This window comes from Lithobates pipiens, unplaced genomic scaffold, assembly GCF_037356315.1.
Source record: "Lithobates pipiens isolate NorthernLeopardFrog02 unplaced genomic scaffold, aLitPip1_a1.2 Scaffold_8, whole genome shotgun sequence".
NCBI classification, from domain to species: domain Eukaryota; kingdom Metazoa; phylum Chordata; class Amphibia; order Anura; family Ranidae; genus Lithobates; species Lithobates pipiens.
This window is the reverse complement of record NW_027507903.1, coordinates 442,127,108-442,147,114: the sequence shown is the minus strand read 5'-3', so window position 1 is coordinate 442,147,114 and position 20,007 is coordinate 442,127,108. Positions and strand designations below refer to the sequence as shown.

Here is a 20,007-nt window from a genome sequence, read left to right as displayed (position 1 = left end):
GACATGGTGCTATTTGTTCTACTGTTTTGCTAGCTGCACTATTAATCCCCATCATATACATTTTTGATTGCCCCTATTTCCACTGATCGTACTGTGATTCATGCGTTATTGCTTTTTTGCATCATACTGCTTGGTGTATTTCAGTTGCTAGCTTTCAAAGGGGTTTTTATGCTTTTAACCTTTCTCCTATATGCCTCCCTTCCCCCCACCCCTTTCACATTATATCTATTTCTTCTTTTACACCAGATCTTGGCCGTGCCTACTTACCTACAAGTCTACTTGCCAACTACATAAAAACCAAAGAAACCTTTTATAGACACCTTCAGAATAAAATGTTGAGCTTTATTATTAACATGAAGATTTCAGTTAAATTTTTTCACCATTTTAAGGATATTTGAACTAGTTGTTATAATGCAGAATTAAAGCCCTAATCTACAAGTTCTGTGATTCATTTGGAATTGGTGTTTAGTTTTAGTTTTGTGAGGGTGCAATGTATGGCAAAGCAAGAGGTTACTTTTAATGCTCCCCTCCCCAGCAGCACATACTCACCTTCTCCTACCTGATTGGATAGAAATTGAATGGATTGTTGGAGGCCCTCACATTACATAATAGTCAACTTGACATCCAATCTGAGATTGTATAATCAGAGTGTACTGTGTGGCTAAATGTACTTTTCCTCATTCATTTCTGTTACAGGTTTATATCTCTGTTGTACCATACAATCATCACCGTCCAGAGTTTCAGAAGAATCAATACACTGTTCAAATTCCAGAAGATGTTCAACTAGGTTCTGAAGTGATCAAAGTTACAGCAACAGATCAAGACAGCGGGAATAGATTAATCTATACCATCCAAGGCAGCGCAGACCCAAGAAGCTCTAAGATGTTCAGGATTGATCCTAATTCTGGTGTCCTGTTCACCACAGAGACTATGGACTATGAGACGATGCCCATTCATATTTTAAATATCATGGTATGTACTTTGCTTTTAGCAAAATACTCTTAAATCTTTAAAACAAAAGCGACAACTGTGGTGAAGGAAACTGAGCCTTTTAGCACCCAACATGGTGGAGTTACTTTTTGATATTCTAATGTTTAGCTATTTAATAATTGTCTATTTGTATTTGCTGGATGGAATATTTAATACTTGGGATTATTGAAATTGTGTGCAGGTGAGGGTATACCTGCCAACTTTCTGAGATGAGAAGGGGGGACATCTTTTAGAACAACGTATTTAGGCAAAGGACACTCCCTGCCACAACCCAAGGCAAACCGGGGTATGCTGGGACTGTGACGTCATAAGGGGCAGGGTCACCAGGTGACATCGCCCGGTGACCCCACCCCTTATGCCTATATAAGTCGCCGTGCATCGTGTCCATGACATTACAGCGGGACAGAGCATTGTGTCAACAACAGAAGAACAGAAGAAGGAAGAAGAAGAAGATGACGACGACGAAGGAGAAAGCCGGGCCACCGCTAGCAAAAGAGCGGCAAAAGAGCAGAAGACAGCAAAGGAGCCCGGCAAGAAGAACCTGAAAGCACGGAGAAGTGGGAAGAAGACCGCCCAAAGTCAGAAGAAGACCCTCGAAGTCGGAAGAAGTCCCCCGGAGCTGCCTAATAAACTACATGTAGTGTGTTTTTTTATTGACACTTTTTCCCCCAGGTGAATGGGTAGGGGTATGATGTACCCATACTCATTCACATAGGGTGGGGGCTGGGATCTAGGGGCCCCCTTATTAAAGGGGGCTCTCGGATTCCGATAAGCCACCTGCCTGCAGACCCTGACAACCAAAGTCCAGGGTTGTCAGGAAGAGGCCCTTGTCCTCATCAACATGGGGACAAGGTGCTTTGGGGTGGGGGGACGCAGGGTGCCCCCCTTCCCCAAAGCACCCACTCCCATGTTGAGGGCATGCGGCCTGATACTGTTCAGGAAGGGGGCGCTCGCTCGTCCCCACCCCCTTTCCTGACCAGTCAGGCTGCGTGCTCGGATAAGGGTCCTGTATGGATTTTGGGGGACCCCCACGCCATTTTTTCAGCGTAGGGAGTTCCCCTTAAAATCCATACCAGACCTAAAGGCCTGGTGTACAGTACCCTGTAGCTGAGAACCAGCGCGATAGGATCGCGCTGGAAACATTCTCACGGGCAGGTGCTGTAGTTGCCGTTGCATCGTAGTTGGTCCGTCGGACCAGCATACAGACGAGCGGACTTCCCGACAGGAACTGGGTCCGGCGGACTTTCGGTGGGAAGATTTAAAACATGTTTTATTTCTAGGTCCGCCAGACTTTGGGGAAGAAAAAGTCCGCTGGAGCCCACACACGATCGAATTGTTCAACGGACTCTGGTCCGCCGGACCAAGTCTGCCAGAAAGTCCGATCATGCGTACGTGGCATAAGAGTTGGTGAGCTGCAATATAAAAGTATTTGCTTTTAGGTTTAATACTGATTTAAAGTATAACTAATGGCAAAACCTTTTTCTTTTTAGTTTTGGACAGAGTGAAGAAGGGATTAGAACACATTTCAGTTTATTATTGCTGTACCTTAGTTAGGGAGATTCATCCTCAATATTTGTCCTGTATACTGTTATCATCCCTTTGAAGATCCCTCACTTCCTATTTCTCTCACTTCCTATTTTAGCAATGGGACAGCAAGTAAATGGAAATCTCCACAATGGCACACAGATGGCCAAAAACCCAATTTTATCCTATTTGAATAAATATTTTTTTTGCCTGTAGTTCCACTTAAAAAAAAAATATGCAACTGTTTTTTTTTTTTGGTAGGTTCGTGATCAGGAAGTTCAAATCAAGAGGGATTTTGTAAGGATTACCATTCAGGTACAAGACATCAATGATCATTCACCTCACTTCATTCACCCTGTTTATGAAGGAAGTGTTTCTGACTCCGCTTCTGTTGGATCCGAGGTGTTAAGGGTCCAGGCTACAGATAAAGACAAGGGGCTCAATGCAAAGATCCAGTATTTTATTCATTCAGGTAAGGCTAACACTTCTGAGGTCACTATGATCTACTTTAAAGACCAATATATATTCCATACTATGCTTCAGAGTCCTGTGATCAACACTTGAAGGCACTATCATCGACTATTGGGATAACTTTAATTCATACTTGAGACTTTTTTGATCCACATTTTCTCCAGACAGCTCTTGACACAACTGTGAATCACCCTTGAGAAACCTTGAGAAATCATCTGTGTTCCTGGTGCTATATTCTCACATAGTATGGACCAGCAGCAGCCTGTCCATAGGGCTCTGCCCCCTAACCTCTATGTGTCCAGCCCCTAATCTCCATGCAGGGTGCCGTATGCATATAGTTTTATGGGTTTTTGTTTATTTGTGCAGCACACGATTAGAGCCAGAGGCTCTAATTGGCTTCAAAAAGGGTGGAGCACCAGCCTCCATTGGTATGGACAGGTTCTGTATGTTGATGTACCATTTGGAATCTCAATGCTAAAACATGAATCCCCTGTTAAGGTATGGTAGGAATAGCAGAAAGAGATAGCTTCCTGTAAATCAGCTGATAATCAGACTATGGACATTCAAATATTTAATTATTCTTAAAAAGCAGTAAATTATCTTTAAAACAAGCTCTTACTAACCTCTGTAGTTGCAGGCACTGTGGAGTAATTCATCCTCAAAGTTCACACCAGAAACACTAAAGTCATTCTCGTCCTTTTCTTATTAGCTCAGCTTTCTCTGCTGTCCATTTTAACAGTGACTCTGCAATCCTGCAGTCTCCCAAACTCCTTAGAGGGAAGGTGCTGTGGGAGCAAGGTGAACTGAGCTGTGAACTTTGAGGATAAATTTCCCCACAGTGACTTCAAGTGCAGAGGTCAGAGAGGGCTTGTTTCCACATGTGGCGGTATGGGGCAGACTGCTGGACCTACCACATCACTCTATAACATCTTATAGTTTACAGTGGCCTATTCACTTAGACCACTTGGAAGCCATAATGGGCAGTGAAATTAATCATTTAAGGTGATTTGAAGCCATGAAATGAAAGTTTGCTATTTTACATGGATTATCTAGGAATGTTAATTGTGCAGTACCCTAAAAAAATGTTCTAGGCAAACTTGTAGTGTAAGCCTCATAGCTGTATATTTGCAGTATATCTTTGGCACCATATTCTCCCAGCTAGTCTCACAAAAATTATGTCACTATTGTGCTGTTCACTTTCCTCCTTGCATGTGATTGGGTATTCTTTGCAAAGTGAAGCGCCACTAAGCTCTTGAGCAAATACCCTTGCAGAGTACAACAGCACTTGCAAAGTGCACAGTCTGTTTGCCTTTAGTAAACCAACCCCATATCCTGACAGCTGCTGACAAGTAGGTCCCAGACTTTGTCTTGCATGTTGAATCTGCCACCCCATATCATTTTGAAAGTGCTGCACTATTTTTCTTTTATTTTCTTCAATTTAGTTTTGGTTTGAAGCCTACTAATGTAAATTTCATGTCTGTGTGAACAGTGCAGTAAGCTTTGAAAATCAGTTTTCAACCCATTGTATTCATATTGTCCTTAGAACAAAAGTATAATTAGTTTCAGTTGTCTTACAAAAACATCTTCTAAATCTCTGACCACAAAAGTGAGAAAGTGGATATAAGCCTATTAGTGCCGCTTTAGGATGAACTGGTTTCACTTCCACTGGAAGGATTAAACCTGTAGTTTGTCAGATTGGATAAGTAATAATATTTTTTGATTGATACAAATGAATTTATGTGCACAGGAAAGTATTTAACACCAAGTGATAAATGGATAGACTATGTGTTGACTCAACATTCCAATCTTTTAACATGATATTTAGCTGGTGAAGCCTTTAAGTAAGATTGCCACGGGTTATTCTTTGGTGACACAGTATCGCTCATATGAGCTCTTCCAAAGTTCAAAGCAGTGATCTTGGTTTAATTTGTATGCTCCTAGGTATACCTTCAGCACAGCTACCAACATCAGTGTTGAGTTCGGGGAAACAGCTTAAAGTGGTTCTTAAATCTTAACTATTTTTTTACCTTAATGCGTTCTATGCATAAAGGTAAAAAATGCTCCAATACTAGGGCCCCCCCTCCCTCTTTCTAAACACTTACCTTAGTCCTCTATCGATGCAGCTCTTCACTCTTCACTTCTCCTTCTCACAGGAGCTGTAAGTTCTGCTGCTATCAGTCAAATCCTGTGAGGAGAGGGTGGGGGGCCATGGCTGAGCCAAGGTGTGTGTGTGTCTTTGGAGGCACACAGCCTGACTCAAGAGTGCACCCACACAGGTGCCACCAATTGAAAGTGGCTTGCTATAGGGGCACTCATAAGAAGGGGCAGAGAACGCTGGCAGGGGACTCCAGAGTAGGAGGTAAGAGACTGCTGTGTGCAACACCATTGCACAGATCAGGTAAGTATAACATCTTTTTTATTTTATTTTAAAAAATGCTTTACAATCACTTGAATTATTTTGTATCTTATATTTTCTTGCTAGTTGTTTGACTGTTATGATAACACATTGTGCTTGAATACTTTCTGAGTGACCATATTTGCAAATATAGGAAATAAGAAAAAAAAAAGTCCTGAATACTTATTCCAGATCAGCGACTCAAACAATGGAGGCAAGAAGATCAGAGTGACAGGCAGACAACTAGAATTTTCAGAAGACAGCAATAGCAGACACACCCTTACAGTTAGAAAAAATGTCTCTTGTCTCTAAAAGAAACCTCCTAGATTAATATTTGTGGTTCCATTATTTAAACAGGTATGAGCTGTAATTAATGCATATCTTTATTTTTTTTTACAGGCAACAGCGAAGGATATTTTAATATTGACAAGTCATCTGGCCTTATTACTATTGCTAAAACACTGGAGCAGCTGACAAAAAGCTGGATAACCTTGACAATCCTGGCAGTAGATCAGGGGACACCACCATTTCAGGACATAGCCACTGTCAACCTACAAATCAAACCTTCTGACACATCAATACCAAAGTTTATGTTGAGAGAATATGTAGTTGAAATCAGTGAGTCAGTGACTATTGGTTTTTTTGTAACCATGGTGTCTGCAACAAGCTGGTCTTCCATTAATTATGACATTAAAGAAGGGAATGAGGAAGGTTCTTTTTACCTTAACTGCTATTCTGGCATAATCACTACCAAAAAAAATCTGGATTTTGAGACCATTTCTTCTTACCAACTCAAAATACGTGGTACCAGCTCTCTTGGATATTTCAGTGAAACAACCGTCTTTATCTACATCATTGATGAAAACGACAACTCCCCAATGTTCTCACAAAGCATATATTTGGGTCAAATTAATGAAGATGCTCCAATAGGCAGCATGGTGACAAGTATGGACTTGACCCCTCTGATCATTCAAGCTACTGACAATGACACTGAAGCAAATGCTATCTTGAGTTACCAAATACTGGATCCTGAAGTTCTCAGATACTTCAAAATCAATCCAAGTATGGGAACATTGTTCACCGTGGCAGAACTTGACTTTGAAAGAGCAACTTCATTCTTTTTTGATGTGCATGTATGTGACTCAGGTATACCAAGTCGGTTTGCTTCTCAGCCAGTAAAGGTCACCATACAAGTGATTAATGTAAATGATTCTCCACCTAAATTTTTGAAGGACATATATGATCTGAATATTTATTTACCTGCATATAATAATATGCACATCCTAACCGTGGCAGCTAGAGATGTTGATTCAGAAGTGATGTACAGCATTTCAGAAGGCAACGCAGATAATGCATTCTTGATTGATTCAAGATCTGGTGTCCTTGTTTTAAACGATTCCTCTCTCTTGAAGTCATACCATGAACTTCCAATAAAAGCTTGGGATGGTTTGTACCATGACACTGCACTGATAAAAATTAATGTCACTCAATTCAGAATAACCAACTTGAAATTTGATCAGGCTTCCTATACATCAAAGGTGACCGAAAACGATCCTAGTATTAAGGTGTTAAATATTGTGGATGTGGTTGGAATTCAACTTAACGAGCCAGTTAGTTTTTCAGTTCTTACATATACAGAACTTTTCCAGATAATTCCATCCTCTGGTGTTCTCCAGACAAAAGGTCTAGCATTTGACAGAGAGAGACAAAGCAAATATGATGTAATAGTTGAAGCTAAGGACAGCAGGAATCCACCGCGGGTGTCTCAGGCTAAAGCTGAAGTATATGTTGAAGATGTCAATGATAATGCTCCAGAGTTTATTAATACTCCATATTATTTGGCTGTAGAAGATGGCATAGAGCCTGGTGATGTCATCTTCCAGGTGTCAGCTATAGATAAAGATGCTGGACAAAACAGTGCTCTGACTTTCCAGTTGGAAGATGACTATAAATATTTCAGGATTGACCCATCTCTAGGAGACATTATACTTAGACAACCTTTTGATTATGAAGCCTTAAATCAATATGTTCTAAAGGTGATTGTCAGAGACCATGGTAAACCCCCTTTGGAAGCTCAAGAAGAAGTAGTCATCATTGTTCGAAACAAATCTAATCCTATTTTCCAAAGTCTATATTACACAGTAAACTTGCCAGAAAATGTACCTATCTCTACTCCAGTTTTACACATTCAGGCTCGCAGCCCAGAAGGATTCCGTATTATTTACAATATTGTTGAGAATGAAGCGCTTCGTTTTTTTAGCATTGACTTTAAGACTGGTTCTCTAAGTGTTTCAGGGCAGCTAGATTATGAGACCAAGACTACACATCTGTTAACTGTTAGAGCCACAGATTCTGCTGTAGGCCATTTTTCCGAAGCACGAGTGTTAGTTAAAGTGGAAGATGTAAATGATCACTCACCTGTCTTCTCTCAAATGGTCTACACAGGACACATCATGGAAAAACTTCCACCATATCAACCAGTGATTCAACTGCAAGCTTCTGATCAAGATTCTGGGAAAAACCAAGAGGTTTCATATCATATCTTAGGAAATGACACAGAGGAAACTCATGCATTCTTCCATATAAACCACAAAACTGGTGAAATCACAACAGCCCAAGAGTTGGATTATGAAACTATGCGGCAGTTTCAGTTCAAAGTGAGAGCCACAGATAACGGTTTGCCACCTTTGCATTCAGATGCGCTTGTCATTGTCAATATAACTGATGTAAATGACAATCCTCCAGAGTTCAGAGAAACACACTATGAAGCTAATGTAAGTGAACTAGCCAACTGTGGACATATTGTTATTAAAGTCCAAGCATTTGACCTTGATAGTGTAGATGCTGGCAGGATGGAGTATCTTATTCTTTCTGGTAACAATCATCGACACTTCACTATAAACAGAACATCTGGAGTAATCTCCTTTTCTAACCTCTGCAGAAATAGTTTGGATTTATTTTACCAACTACAGGTCGCAGCTTCTGATGGAGTGTACAGGGATACTGTACCAGTGTATATCAATATTACCCATGCCAATAAGCACTCACCATCCTTTCAACAGAATGTATTTGAAGTAGAACTTGCAGAGAATGCAGAAATAGGCACTACAGTGATTGAGTTGGCAGTAAATGATCCTGATGATGGACCTTATGGAATGGTGGATTATAGTATTATTAATAAATTGGCCTTAGACATGTTTTCAATTGACAGTAATGGCCACATAGCAACACTGAGGAAATTAGACAGGGAAAATGCAACAGAGAGGTTTATTGCCATCAAAGTTATGGCAAAGGATGGGGGAGGTAGGGCAGCTTTCTGCACAGTTAAAATAATTCTGACGGATGAGAATGACAACCCTCCTCTGTTCATTGCCAATGAATATACTTTATCTGTCCAGTCTAATCTTGGCAAAGGAACCCCAATTATTCAGGTGCTTGCTTATGATGCTGATGAAGGGCAAAATGCTGATATTACCTATTCTATTGATAAATATGATGAAGATCTAGTTCAAATCAATCCTTACAATGGCACTATCACCGCAAAAAAAAGCCTATTAGGGCTGGAAAACAAAGACATTACTTTTACAGTCATAGCAAAAGATGGAGCACCTCCAAATTGGAGTTCACTTGTTCCTGTTCATCTCCATATTGTACCAACAGAGGTCACTTTGCCCAAGTTTTCTGAACCGTTGTATAGTTTTTCAGCATCAGAAGATCTCCCTGAAGGATCTGAGGTAGGACTAGTGAAAGCAACGGCAATGGAGCCAGTCATTTATAGCCTAATCGAAGGTACAACTCCAGAAAGCAACAAAGATGGAGTATTTAGTCTAGATAAGCACACAGGAGCTCTGCTTGTAAAAAAAGGAGTAGACCATGAAAAAACCAAATGGTATCTTATTGATGTTCAGGCCAATTGTCCTCACCTGGGCAAGGAGTTAGTGTCTTTGGTTTCAGTAAGCATCCAAGTGAAAGACATTAATGACAATCAGCCTGTTTTTGAATCTGACCTCTATAGAGCTTCATTAACAGAGAATATGCCAGCTGGGACAACTGTTATACAAGTTACTGCAAATGATCAAGACACAGGCAATGATGGAGTAGTAACTTATAGCCTCAAAGGAGATACTAGTGAAATTCAAAGATTCTTCACCATTGATGCTGAAAATGGTTGGATTAGAACTCTAAAGGAGCTTGATTGTGAAAAGCAAGAGGTCTATCAATTTTATGTAGTGGCTACAGACCAGGGAAAGAAAATACGCCTTTCATCTGAAACCATGGTAGAAGTGACAGTAACTGATGATAATGACAACCCTCCAAGGTTCACCTCTCAAGTATATAGGGGATCCATAGCAGAAAACAGCAAATCTGGACAGGTCATAACTACCTTCAAAACTTGGGACAGTGATATGTCTGAAAGCAACAGGAAGGTCGTCTGTTTCATAACAGGTAAGATGATGTGATTATGCGGTACTGCATGCATTGTCTGAAATGTAGACCAGCAGTGTCTAACAACTGCAAATATAGGACTTTTTATAGCATACATTATAGTGTCTTTAAGGAAGCTGTCTGTCTATTTCTTAATATATATATATTACAAATAGTTGGTTATTGCAGTTTACCAAAACTGATATGTATATAAACAGGGCCAACTGAACCCCAAGCAGATCTCTTACCAGAGGCGTAGTTTGAAGCTTGTGGGCCCCGATGCGAAAGTTAACCTGCCCCCCCCCCCCCCACACTGTTTCCATTGTGTGTGCAGATACATCCACTGCATGCCAAGATACACAAAGTGGCTTAAGAGTTTTGAGTTGAGTTGTATTTATTTTATTTACATAATAGACATAGATTGTGATAAATTGCTTTCATTCATATTCTTTTTGTGATTAAATGCTTACTGAAAGTGCTTAGAATGTATTAAATAGCAGTGTCTGAAGACATCATCTGTCTTCTTTTAACCAATTTTAAAGCATTTAAATGATATATAAGCTCTGACAGATATATTCTTTTGACAGGTGGAGACCCCTTAGGCCTGTTCAGCATCAGTGAGGTTGGGGACCAGTGGGTCATTTCCTCCAAGAAGCCTTTGGACAGGGAAGATGTGGAGAAACATCACTTAAAGGTGACAGCATCTGATGGGAAGTTCCAGGCAACCACAGAGGTGGAAATTATTGTATTGGACATCAATGACAACAGTCCAGAATGCCAGCAGGTACGTAAGGCAAAAACAGAATAGTTGATAATGGATACCTTCATAGTATTTAATCAGATATTAGCAGGCAACAGTGAGTCCTGTGACCATATAAAAACACAAGATCACAGGTCAGTTATGTGGACCAGTCATATTTTTATAGACTTCTGTAGAGGCCACACTATACTGTATAATATTTTTAGTTTGATCTGCCAGGATTTGTGCATTTACAGGCAGCCCTTACGGGGATTCACTTTTTCACTGGCTAAAAGAAGAAAAATTGGGCACTGGCTTATTTCTTAAAAATGATATGCCTACAGCTGTTTAAACTGTAACTTCAGTAAAAAAAAAAAAAGTAGATATCATTAGTTAATTGTTAACGGGGCCTTGTTGCCAGGCCATTCATTTCAATAACAATCTTCCCATATGAGTATAGACTATATTACTAAAAGTATTGGGATGCCTGCTATTACACAGACACATGAACTTTAATGGAATCCCAGTCTTAGCCCATAGGGTTCAAGCTGAGTTGAAGCTGTTATAGCTGCAAAGGGTGGGCCAACTAAATATTGAACCATACGGACTAAGACTGGTATGCCATTAAAGTTCATGTGTGTGTAACAAATCAGAATTCATCTTCAACTGATCTGAATCCTGACACTGACTCCTAACTGGTTGGTAAGAGTTACTGCATTTCACACATCATTTGTATTTTTGCAATATCCTATTGTACTTTTATATAATGTGTTGTATGTATGTTATTAACTTGCAAAAAAAAAAAGACCCTTGTGTACACATCCAAAAGGTCTGAGACTGCTGTTGGGCACCACTATCTTGGATGTGATGTCAACAGTACCAGCGGACCCAGAGCTGCCACTGAAGTAACACTCTATAGTATCTCCCCCCCTCCAGCAGCTACATAAAAGGTTATGCAGGGTGGTGGGCAGGGCTTCCGTTAGAAATAACAGGGCCCCATACAGCCTACCTGACATTTATATTTTTAAAATTATTCTTCCAATTTATAAACTTTCAGTTTAAAAACAAAAATTACAATTAATTGTTTACATTTTGTAAAATTATTTTTCATTTTTTTACAATGCTGTGGGAGGGGGTTGGGGCTTGGGTGAAATATCAGGGGTCTAAACAGACCCCTGACATCTCACCTTTGAGACAGAGAAAATAATTGAGAACTGAAGATTTCAGTCTTCAGAACAGGAAGGGTCCGGTAAAGGACATATTTACCAGCCCTTTCCTCCACGTTCCTTCAGCCTGTGTACCTGCAGCAGCCAGCGGGAGAGGAAAGCCAGCAGCGCTGTGTGTGTGGGGGGGGGGGGGGGCTCTCTGCACACAGAGGGAAATTAGATATGGGCAGCTGATAGCCGGCGGGAGAGAGAGAGGGCGAGAAACTCGCTTTCAGCTGTTGGAGGGAGAGATACAGACACAGTGCATCGTTCTGTAATTGTCCTCCTGTCCCACCACACTGATCTCCCTACTGTCTGGGGCCCCCCTGTGTGCCAGGGCCCCCTGCAGGAGGCCCAGTGGTACACCCCTATCAGAGGCCCTGATGGTGAGGAGAGAGGTGGTAGTCTTGGGCCAACCCAGATATTAATTGGATACCCCCAGAAGAGGAGAGGTCTATGATTTTCAAATAGAGTGGTGGCTGTACTATAAAAATTACTCTCCTGAAGTAGTATATTTCTAGAAAACTCAAAGGCACATTGCAAGTGAATAAAACATTGATAATGGGTAAGGAGAACACTCGGCGTAAGCATTTAAAATACTGGACTAGTTTTCACCTACAGTTTTTACGTTGAAGACAGAGTTTTTTCTCGTCAAATTTGTTTATTATTTTTAAATATGACAAATTTACTACATACAAGGATGGTGGTACAATATTCAAATAGCAATAAAGCTAAACATATCGATTTATGAACAGGATGAGTACATAGCAATGTAAAAATGTAAAGAGTAGAGCAAAAAAAAAACAATAAAGTATTACATCAAAAACATTAGAACATTCCATCAGAAGGAAAAAAGTAAGCTAGTGATTATTGGTTCATTTTGCAAGAGCAGTAATAAGGAGATCAATCTAATATGTATATATTAAGAACAGAAGACAATGTGTATATAATACCACACAATATTAAAAGAAAGGTAGAAAACAAAAAGTAGGAGTAGATAGAGAGAAGGGGGTAGGAAAAAAAAGGGAAGGGAATCGAGGCCTTTACAAGTGGTGATGCGATCCCAAATGAATAGAAATTATAGTCAAGGCAAATAGGGTGACAGGGTTTTTTCAACCATACCCTACTTTATCCAAAATTGAAAAAATGTATAGATTCTTTAGGTTTATGCCCAATATGTACAGTTCCAATGGGTATTTTGAAGCTGTGTAGAGAGTGTTTTTTGTTTACTATACAGGGAATTATTTTAGAGTTTTTGATTATGCTTTTAATATATATATTATATATTAATATATATATATATATATATATATATATATATATATATATATATATATATATATATATATATATATATATATATATATATATATATATATATATATATATATATATATATATATATATATATATATATATATATATATATATATATATATATATATATATATTAATAGAGCGAAGAAAGGTTTTCTAATATGGATAAGGATGTGCTGTTGGGCTGTTTGATTTGGAAGTGCTAGGAGAACAGGAGGTCCGTTATACTGATGACCTTTTCACCACAGTCTACAATTTGTGCCCATTGCCGTCTGCAAGCTATATGTGATTGTCATTTTGAATTGCTCAGAATGCTGTGATAAGCACTCTTCTGATACTTGTCATGTGTGATTGTCAGGGAACTGGTTGAATTGTGCTCCTTCTCCTGTTGAGGAGGAGACAGATAAGTTCTCACTCATCCAGAAATAGCAGAGGCATTACTGAACAGTCTCTCCTATTCAGCTTTGTTTGGGATTTCACATTCCTGCTATGGATGAGTTGTTACAATGCAGGAAAACATTCATCTCAGATAATTCTCCCTTCCATCAGATGTTATACACAGCAACGGTTGCTGAGGACGCCCCTCCCGGTCTCCTTATCCTCAAGATATCAGCCAAAGACTCTGACTTGGGTAATAATGCCCAGATTACATATGCACTTTATGGTCTTGGAGATGACCGGTTTCGATTGGATCCGTACACAGGTAAATTTTTTCTGTTACTTGAAGAGAAAGTGTTGCTCCAAATCTATACTTGTAATAAGTACGTAAAGAACAGTTTCGGAGTGACGGGATACCTTTAAAGTGATAATGAAGGATATTTTTTTTCTAAAATAAAAAAGAGGTTATACTTACCTGCACTGTGCAATGATATTGCACAGAGCAGTTGCTTATCTTCCCTTTGGCTGTCCCTGGCTGGCGCTGTCCGCTCCTTCTTTTTCCAAGGGCCCACTCAACAACTTTGTACGCACACTCCCGAGCTGGGCTGTGTGCATTCAGGAAGAGAGGAGAGTGGTGCTGCAGCCAGGAAAGCACTAAATAGGTGAAAGGAGTAAGGTAAGTGTTTGGTTGGGGGGGGGGGGGCAGTTAGTGGGGCATTTTTTACCTTTACACAGTGAATGAATTAGGGTAAAAAACATTTTGCATTTAGAATCACTTTAATGCCCTTCCGCCAACCTACTTATAGTCACCTTTGCAGCACTCCTTCCTCATTTGCAGTTGTCACAAAATACCCTGTGTAAGCTCCATGTCGTATGTTGTCAGAGCTTGCACAGGTTTTAAGTCTGTCAATTAGCCACTCAAGTCTGAAGGCTGCACCATGGGAGGAGGTTCCCTATACTTGGAAGCGTGGCTGCATCGCAGCCTCAATTAATTTGCTGTCCATTTCTCTGTCCCTTCTCAGAAAAGCAAAAGACCCAAATTCTTTAGCCTTAGTTGCGATGGGTTGTGTGACATTTAAAAAAAAAAAACTCTTATTCTATTACAATATTATAGAGTTGTTAAATTCTCAGCTAATCCAATAACGAGCATTTATTAATTCAGTGCATATTGTCAGCTTTATTTCCGCTAAAGACTAGAAATTAGAAAGATATTAATCAGCCCGCTTGTTTAACATGCTTGTGGTATGGAGATAAAGAAAAATCATTTCTTTTAGATCTAGCCATGTACTGTGCAAGGTTCAATTGAAGCACGCACCAGCCATTCATCACTGTTACCCAATTCACTTCTCTTGCCTAAAAGTAAACCAACAGTGAAGATTTCGATGAGGGCTTGATTTATGTTCGAAATAGCTTACAGCACATATCATAGAACTGGCCTGTAGGTACGTTTTCATTTGCAGGGGGAAGAGATGTTCCCTGCAAAGAAATAATAATGAAGAAATACAAAACATGGTGTATATTCAGAGTGTTGCTTCTCACTTTATCAAATATATGTGTGGTTATGCATTGTAAAACTTTTTTTTAGTGTTTAAAGCCAAACTCCAGACCTACAGCTAAGTACAAATACAAGTGAGCTGTTTTGCCAACTAAAGGATTTGCATTTTTGTCTACCCAGTTCTGAGATTTACACAGCTCTGCCACACGGCACAAACCTGCAAAACCTGATTTTTTTTCTCTACTGCATTTCAGTAGCACTCACAAGTCTTGTCCTTTACCACTGAAGAGCAGCTTTGCCTGCTTTTTTCTTTTCTTTTATTAGCATTGGTGGCCTCCAGGTAAACATTTAATTTGGCAGTTAAGATACATATAATAGTTCTGTTTTACCTAAGAAAGGGTTGTATTTCAGTACTTTCAGCAATGAGATTTACACATCCATACCAGAATGTACAGTCATGCTGGTTACCTGACTATTTTCCGTTAAGAAACATAGCTAGGGTGCTCCCAATATTTGATTAGACAGCGAAGAAGAAGCAGCAGGCTGATGACATTATCTCTCTGCTCTCCTGTCCCATCAACATGCTCTATACATGTGTATACTCTGCACATGTGTATACAGCCCTCCTGATTGGCTTAGTGCTGCCAGTCCCAATACCAATACCAATACCAGCTAATACCAAGTCAAATTCAAAAACGTACACTAGCTACATTAAAAATAAATGTCATGACTTGTAATAAGTATAGACTGCATCAATTTGTTTTTTAAATGTCAGAAATTACTTTTTCTTTTACTGTTTTTCTAAAAGTCATTGATTGTGTCTGTACACAGGAGAGTTAACAACACTGGCACCTTTAGACAGGGAACAGAAGGCATCCTATAACTTGGTTGCAAAAGCTATTGATGGAGGAGGACTTTCATGCCAATCGGATATTGTCCTGTCTGTGGAGGATATCAATGATAATGGACCAGTGTTCTCCATGAATCACTACTCTGTAACCGTGTATGACAACACAACTTTGAAGACCCCTGTGGCAGTGGTCGTTGCTAGAGATCCTGATGAAGGTAGAGATAAAAAATCTTTCTTGTTCAATATTTTTATCTGTTTTTATACAAGTGCATATAACAGCCAAATGGCCCATACAAGGGGATGCAGGATTGCACAAGATTATTAGCATATTTTCTAAAGAAGAAGAAAAAAGTCAAACAAAACCAGTTCAACATACTAGGACTCTGACATCAACATTCATAGGGCATATCCAGTGGCCAGAGCAACCTAAGAGCCTTCAAGGCTGAGTTCACCATTTGTTCTATTTTGTTTCTAAATTCCAGCTTCACTATGTACTAATATCCAATTAATGTACTTATTTTGCAGCAATAAAAAAGCTTTCCATTTATTCTACACAGGCTTACCTCACTGTCCTAATAGTTGTTTGTAAACACTGCTCCATTACTTCTGCCTTACTTCCTGCAAAGACTTTAGGTCATGACATAGTTGACCAGTTGAGGGTAGATAATGCAGGTGTGTGCTAATGAAGTCAGCTCCAAAAAATAGTAAAAAAAAAAACAGAAAACAATATTGTAAAAAAAAATATTTAAGAAAACAAGATTGAAAACAATAATAAAAATACAAAAACTACTGACACTGTCCACTGTCCTCCGGACACCATCCTCTGCCCTACTGCAGGCTTTACTTACAATATCCCATTCTGCCAATTTAACTAAGCACTAACTAAGTTCATCAACAACGTTATCATTTGTAAAAAGATACATTCTATGCAAAATTCAATCTAACATACAATCTAGAAGGATTTTTTCTCCTTTTGAAAAATTATATTCCTATAATATACCATCCTAAAATAATAAAATAATGTGTATCCCCATAAATGTACATGTAATAATGCCACCACGAGTTGCTTAATCATAACAGATCTCAAAAATTTTATTTTTAGACACAAACAATTTACAAAAATGTCATTATACCATTGACTGGGTGGTACTCTCTTCTAATCACCCCCCCCCCCCCATAGAAAAATGGCTAAAAATAAAATATGTACCAAAAGTTGCACAATCACACTGGTGGTAGCACCATAAAATATACCGTATATGCCAGGGTATAAGACGACCGGGCATATAAGACGACCCCCTAATCTTACTGTTGTATAAGCATTTTTTTCTTGTACTTACCGTATAAGACGACCCCCTTCCAAGGCTTCCGACGCTTGATATTCCGTCCGTCCTTGCTGAAGCAGGAGCTGGCGCCATATCTTTCTTCCTGCTTTTGCTGGAACCAATCACAGCGAGCGATGTATTCTATTAATGAATACAAAGCCTGCTTGGATTGGCAGAGGCTGTATCATCATCAGCCCGCGCCTCTGACTCTCAAAGCCAATCCGAGCAGGCTACAGAGTAGCCTGCTCGGATTGGCAGAGGTTGTTGCTCCAATCCGAGCAGGCTCTGTATTCATTTGAATACATCGCTCGCTGGGATTGGCTCAGCGGTATATACTGTATGTAGCCGAAGCTACATACAGTATTACCGAACCCTCAGCAGGCATCGGAGGGGCTGATCCGGCGTATAAGACGACCCCCGATTTTCGGCCAGTTTTTTTAAGTGTAAAAGGTCGTCTTATACGCCGGCAAATACGGTATGTAAAACCATGGGAGTTATTCTTAATTCAGCTTTTCCAGACTATTGAAGCACTAACCAGGCTCGATCCTGCCTATCTTCCGATAAAGTATCCACTAAGTAGATCCATTTTCTTTCATTTTATTTTTTAATACCTCTTTTGATAGTGATTACAAAGTAAGTCTGGCTGCGTGCAAATTTTTTTTGTTTTACTTGTAATAAACGGTTTAATGGGGGCAATGATTACTATTAGATAGTCTTGCCAAAATGAAATATTAAAATTGTTTTTAATCCATTTAGGTTTTATTTTTTTTAACTCAATTGTTCAATTTTCTGTTTAGGTTTAAATTCTGAAGTTGTGTATTCACTCTCAAACTCTGCCAATGGAATTTTCTCAGTTGAAGAAACCACAGGTGTAGCACGACTAGAGAAACCTCTGGAAGGCATGGAAGATGCAGTGATTGAGTTAACCGTCTGTGCCACAGATCGGGGCTTTCCCCATCCACTTTCCACATGCACACCCATTACAGTGTCTGTGGTATCCCTCAGTTACTACCGATCTGTGTTCGGAAACCCAGAAAATATCATACAGGTGCCAGAAGACCAGCCGGTTGGTTCAGAGCTTCTAAATCTAGCAAAACTGACACAGGACATTGAGAGCAATTTGAAAATTGAGTATATAATCTTGAACGGGAATGAAAATGGCATATTCCGTCTCACAGATACAGGTATGGTACCTTTACATTAAAAGAAAATAAATTGCTGAGACGTGAAACATTAAAAAAGCTGCAACCACAAGACAAAGTTAATCCATAAGGTCCACTCTACCCAAAATTGATAAGTTAGTATTGGATAGCTGGCAGCAAATGTATTACATGTTTCTAATATTACATGGATACTCCAATGAAGAGCTACCCCCAACAGAATTTCCAGTCCTAAATTCTGTGTCATATAACAGTGTCCCCCTCCCCCTATACAATTTCTCTAGTGTAAAATAAGCAACTTGATAGACATCTGAAAACCAGCAGGTCATCAGTTTGACCTTGTGCTAGTAGAAACACTAACTACTACAAGACGATCTTGTCATTTGAGTATTAGAGATATAGTAAGTGGTAAATAATCCACAAAGGCCAACCTAAAACTATGTAAGTAAGTAAATCTTATATGTTGTAATCTTATATTAGTAATTTTCCAAATCCAAGAACCCATGCATAAGAGCTTTTCAAGGTTCTATCAGTAATCAAAACTTTTTTTCATCTGACATTTACAACCTGTATGATTCTTCCACCTGTTCAGATATAATGGGCATTGGGAAATATCTTTTAACCTTTAGTAGCCACCATTATAGAAAACTATATATGCTTTGCTGTTTTCATAAAAGGAAAATGAGGGTCTGGAGATGCACATAATAACTCACACAAATAAATTTTACTGGAAACAGAACTCTAGGACCCTTTAAAACAGTAAGCTTGCCTGAGTTCTTCTTGGCATGTCTAAGGACAATGTATTGGAGCAGAGCAGCCATCAGAAATTGTGGGGCCCCTTATACAGCTTTAGGCCTGACCACCAACATTCCCCAGGGTCCCCCCCTCTGGCCATCCCACCAAATCTGCCCACTGGCTATCCCACCAAGTCCTTCAGTCCCTCAGCCCCTCTCTCACCTGTATGCTCTCAGCCCTCCCACACCTGTACACTCCAAGCACCACTCACATGTGTGTATATGACAAGCACATACACACACACACAGGCATGTACTCACAGAGACATGTGAACACACAAGCATGTATAGACACAGAGACATGTACACACACAGGCATGTACACACACGCACAGAGACATGTACACACACACACAGACATGTACACACATAAACAGAGACATTTACACACAGGCATGTATACACACAGAGACATGTAAACACACAGAGACATACACACACACACACAGAGACATGTACGCACACACAGAGACATTCACACATAGAGACATGTACACACACACACACACACAAAGACATGTACACACAGAGACATGTACACACACACACACAGACATGTACACACATACACAGAGGCATGTATACACACAGAGACATGTAAACACACAGAGACATGTACACACAGGCATGTACACACACACACAGAGACATGTACACACACACACACACACACACACACACGCATACATGGACACACACAGACATGCACACACATACACAGAGGCATGTATACACACAGAGACATGTAAACACACAGAGACATGTACACACAGGCATGTACACACAGAGAGACATGTACACACAGAGACATGTACACACACACACACAAAGACATGTACACACACACACAGACATGTACACACACACACAGAGACATGTACAGACAGGCATGTATGCACACATGTACACACAGGCATGTACACACACACAGAGACATGTACA

General features: G+C 39.7%; 1 protein-coding gene across 1 annotated transcript in view; it reads left to right on the top strand.

Moving 5' to 3' along the window:
- The window catches only part of FAT2 (FAT atypical cadherin 2), a 173,625-nt gene that overhangs the window by 117,675 nt on the left and 35,943 nt on the right, over positions 1-20,007 (top strand). The window contains exons 8-14 of the mRNA XM_077468338.1: positions 697-972; positions 2,776-2,986; positions 5,780-9,826; positions 10,393-10,589; positions 13,616-13,769; positions 15,771-16,004; positions 17,909-18,295. Of these exons, the coding sequence (XP_077324464.1) occupies positions 697-972; positions 2,776-2,986; positions 5,780-9,826; positions 10,393-10,589; positions 13,616-13,769; positions 15,771-16,004; positions 17,909-18,295 (5,506 nt within the window). The remainder of the gene's footprint in view (positions 1-696; positions 973-2,775; positions 2,987-5,779; positions 9,827-10,392; positions 10,590-13,615; positions 13,770-15,770; positions 16,005-17,908; positions 18,296-20,007) is intronic.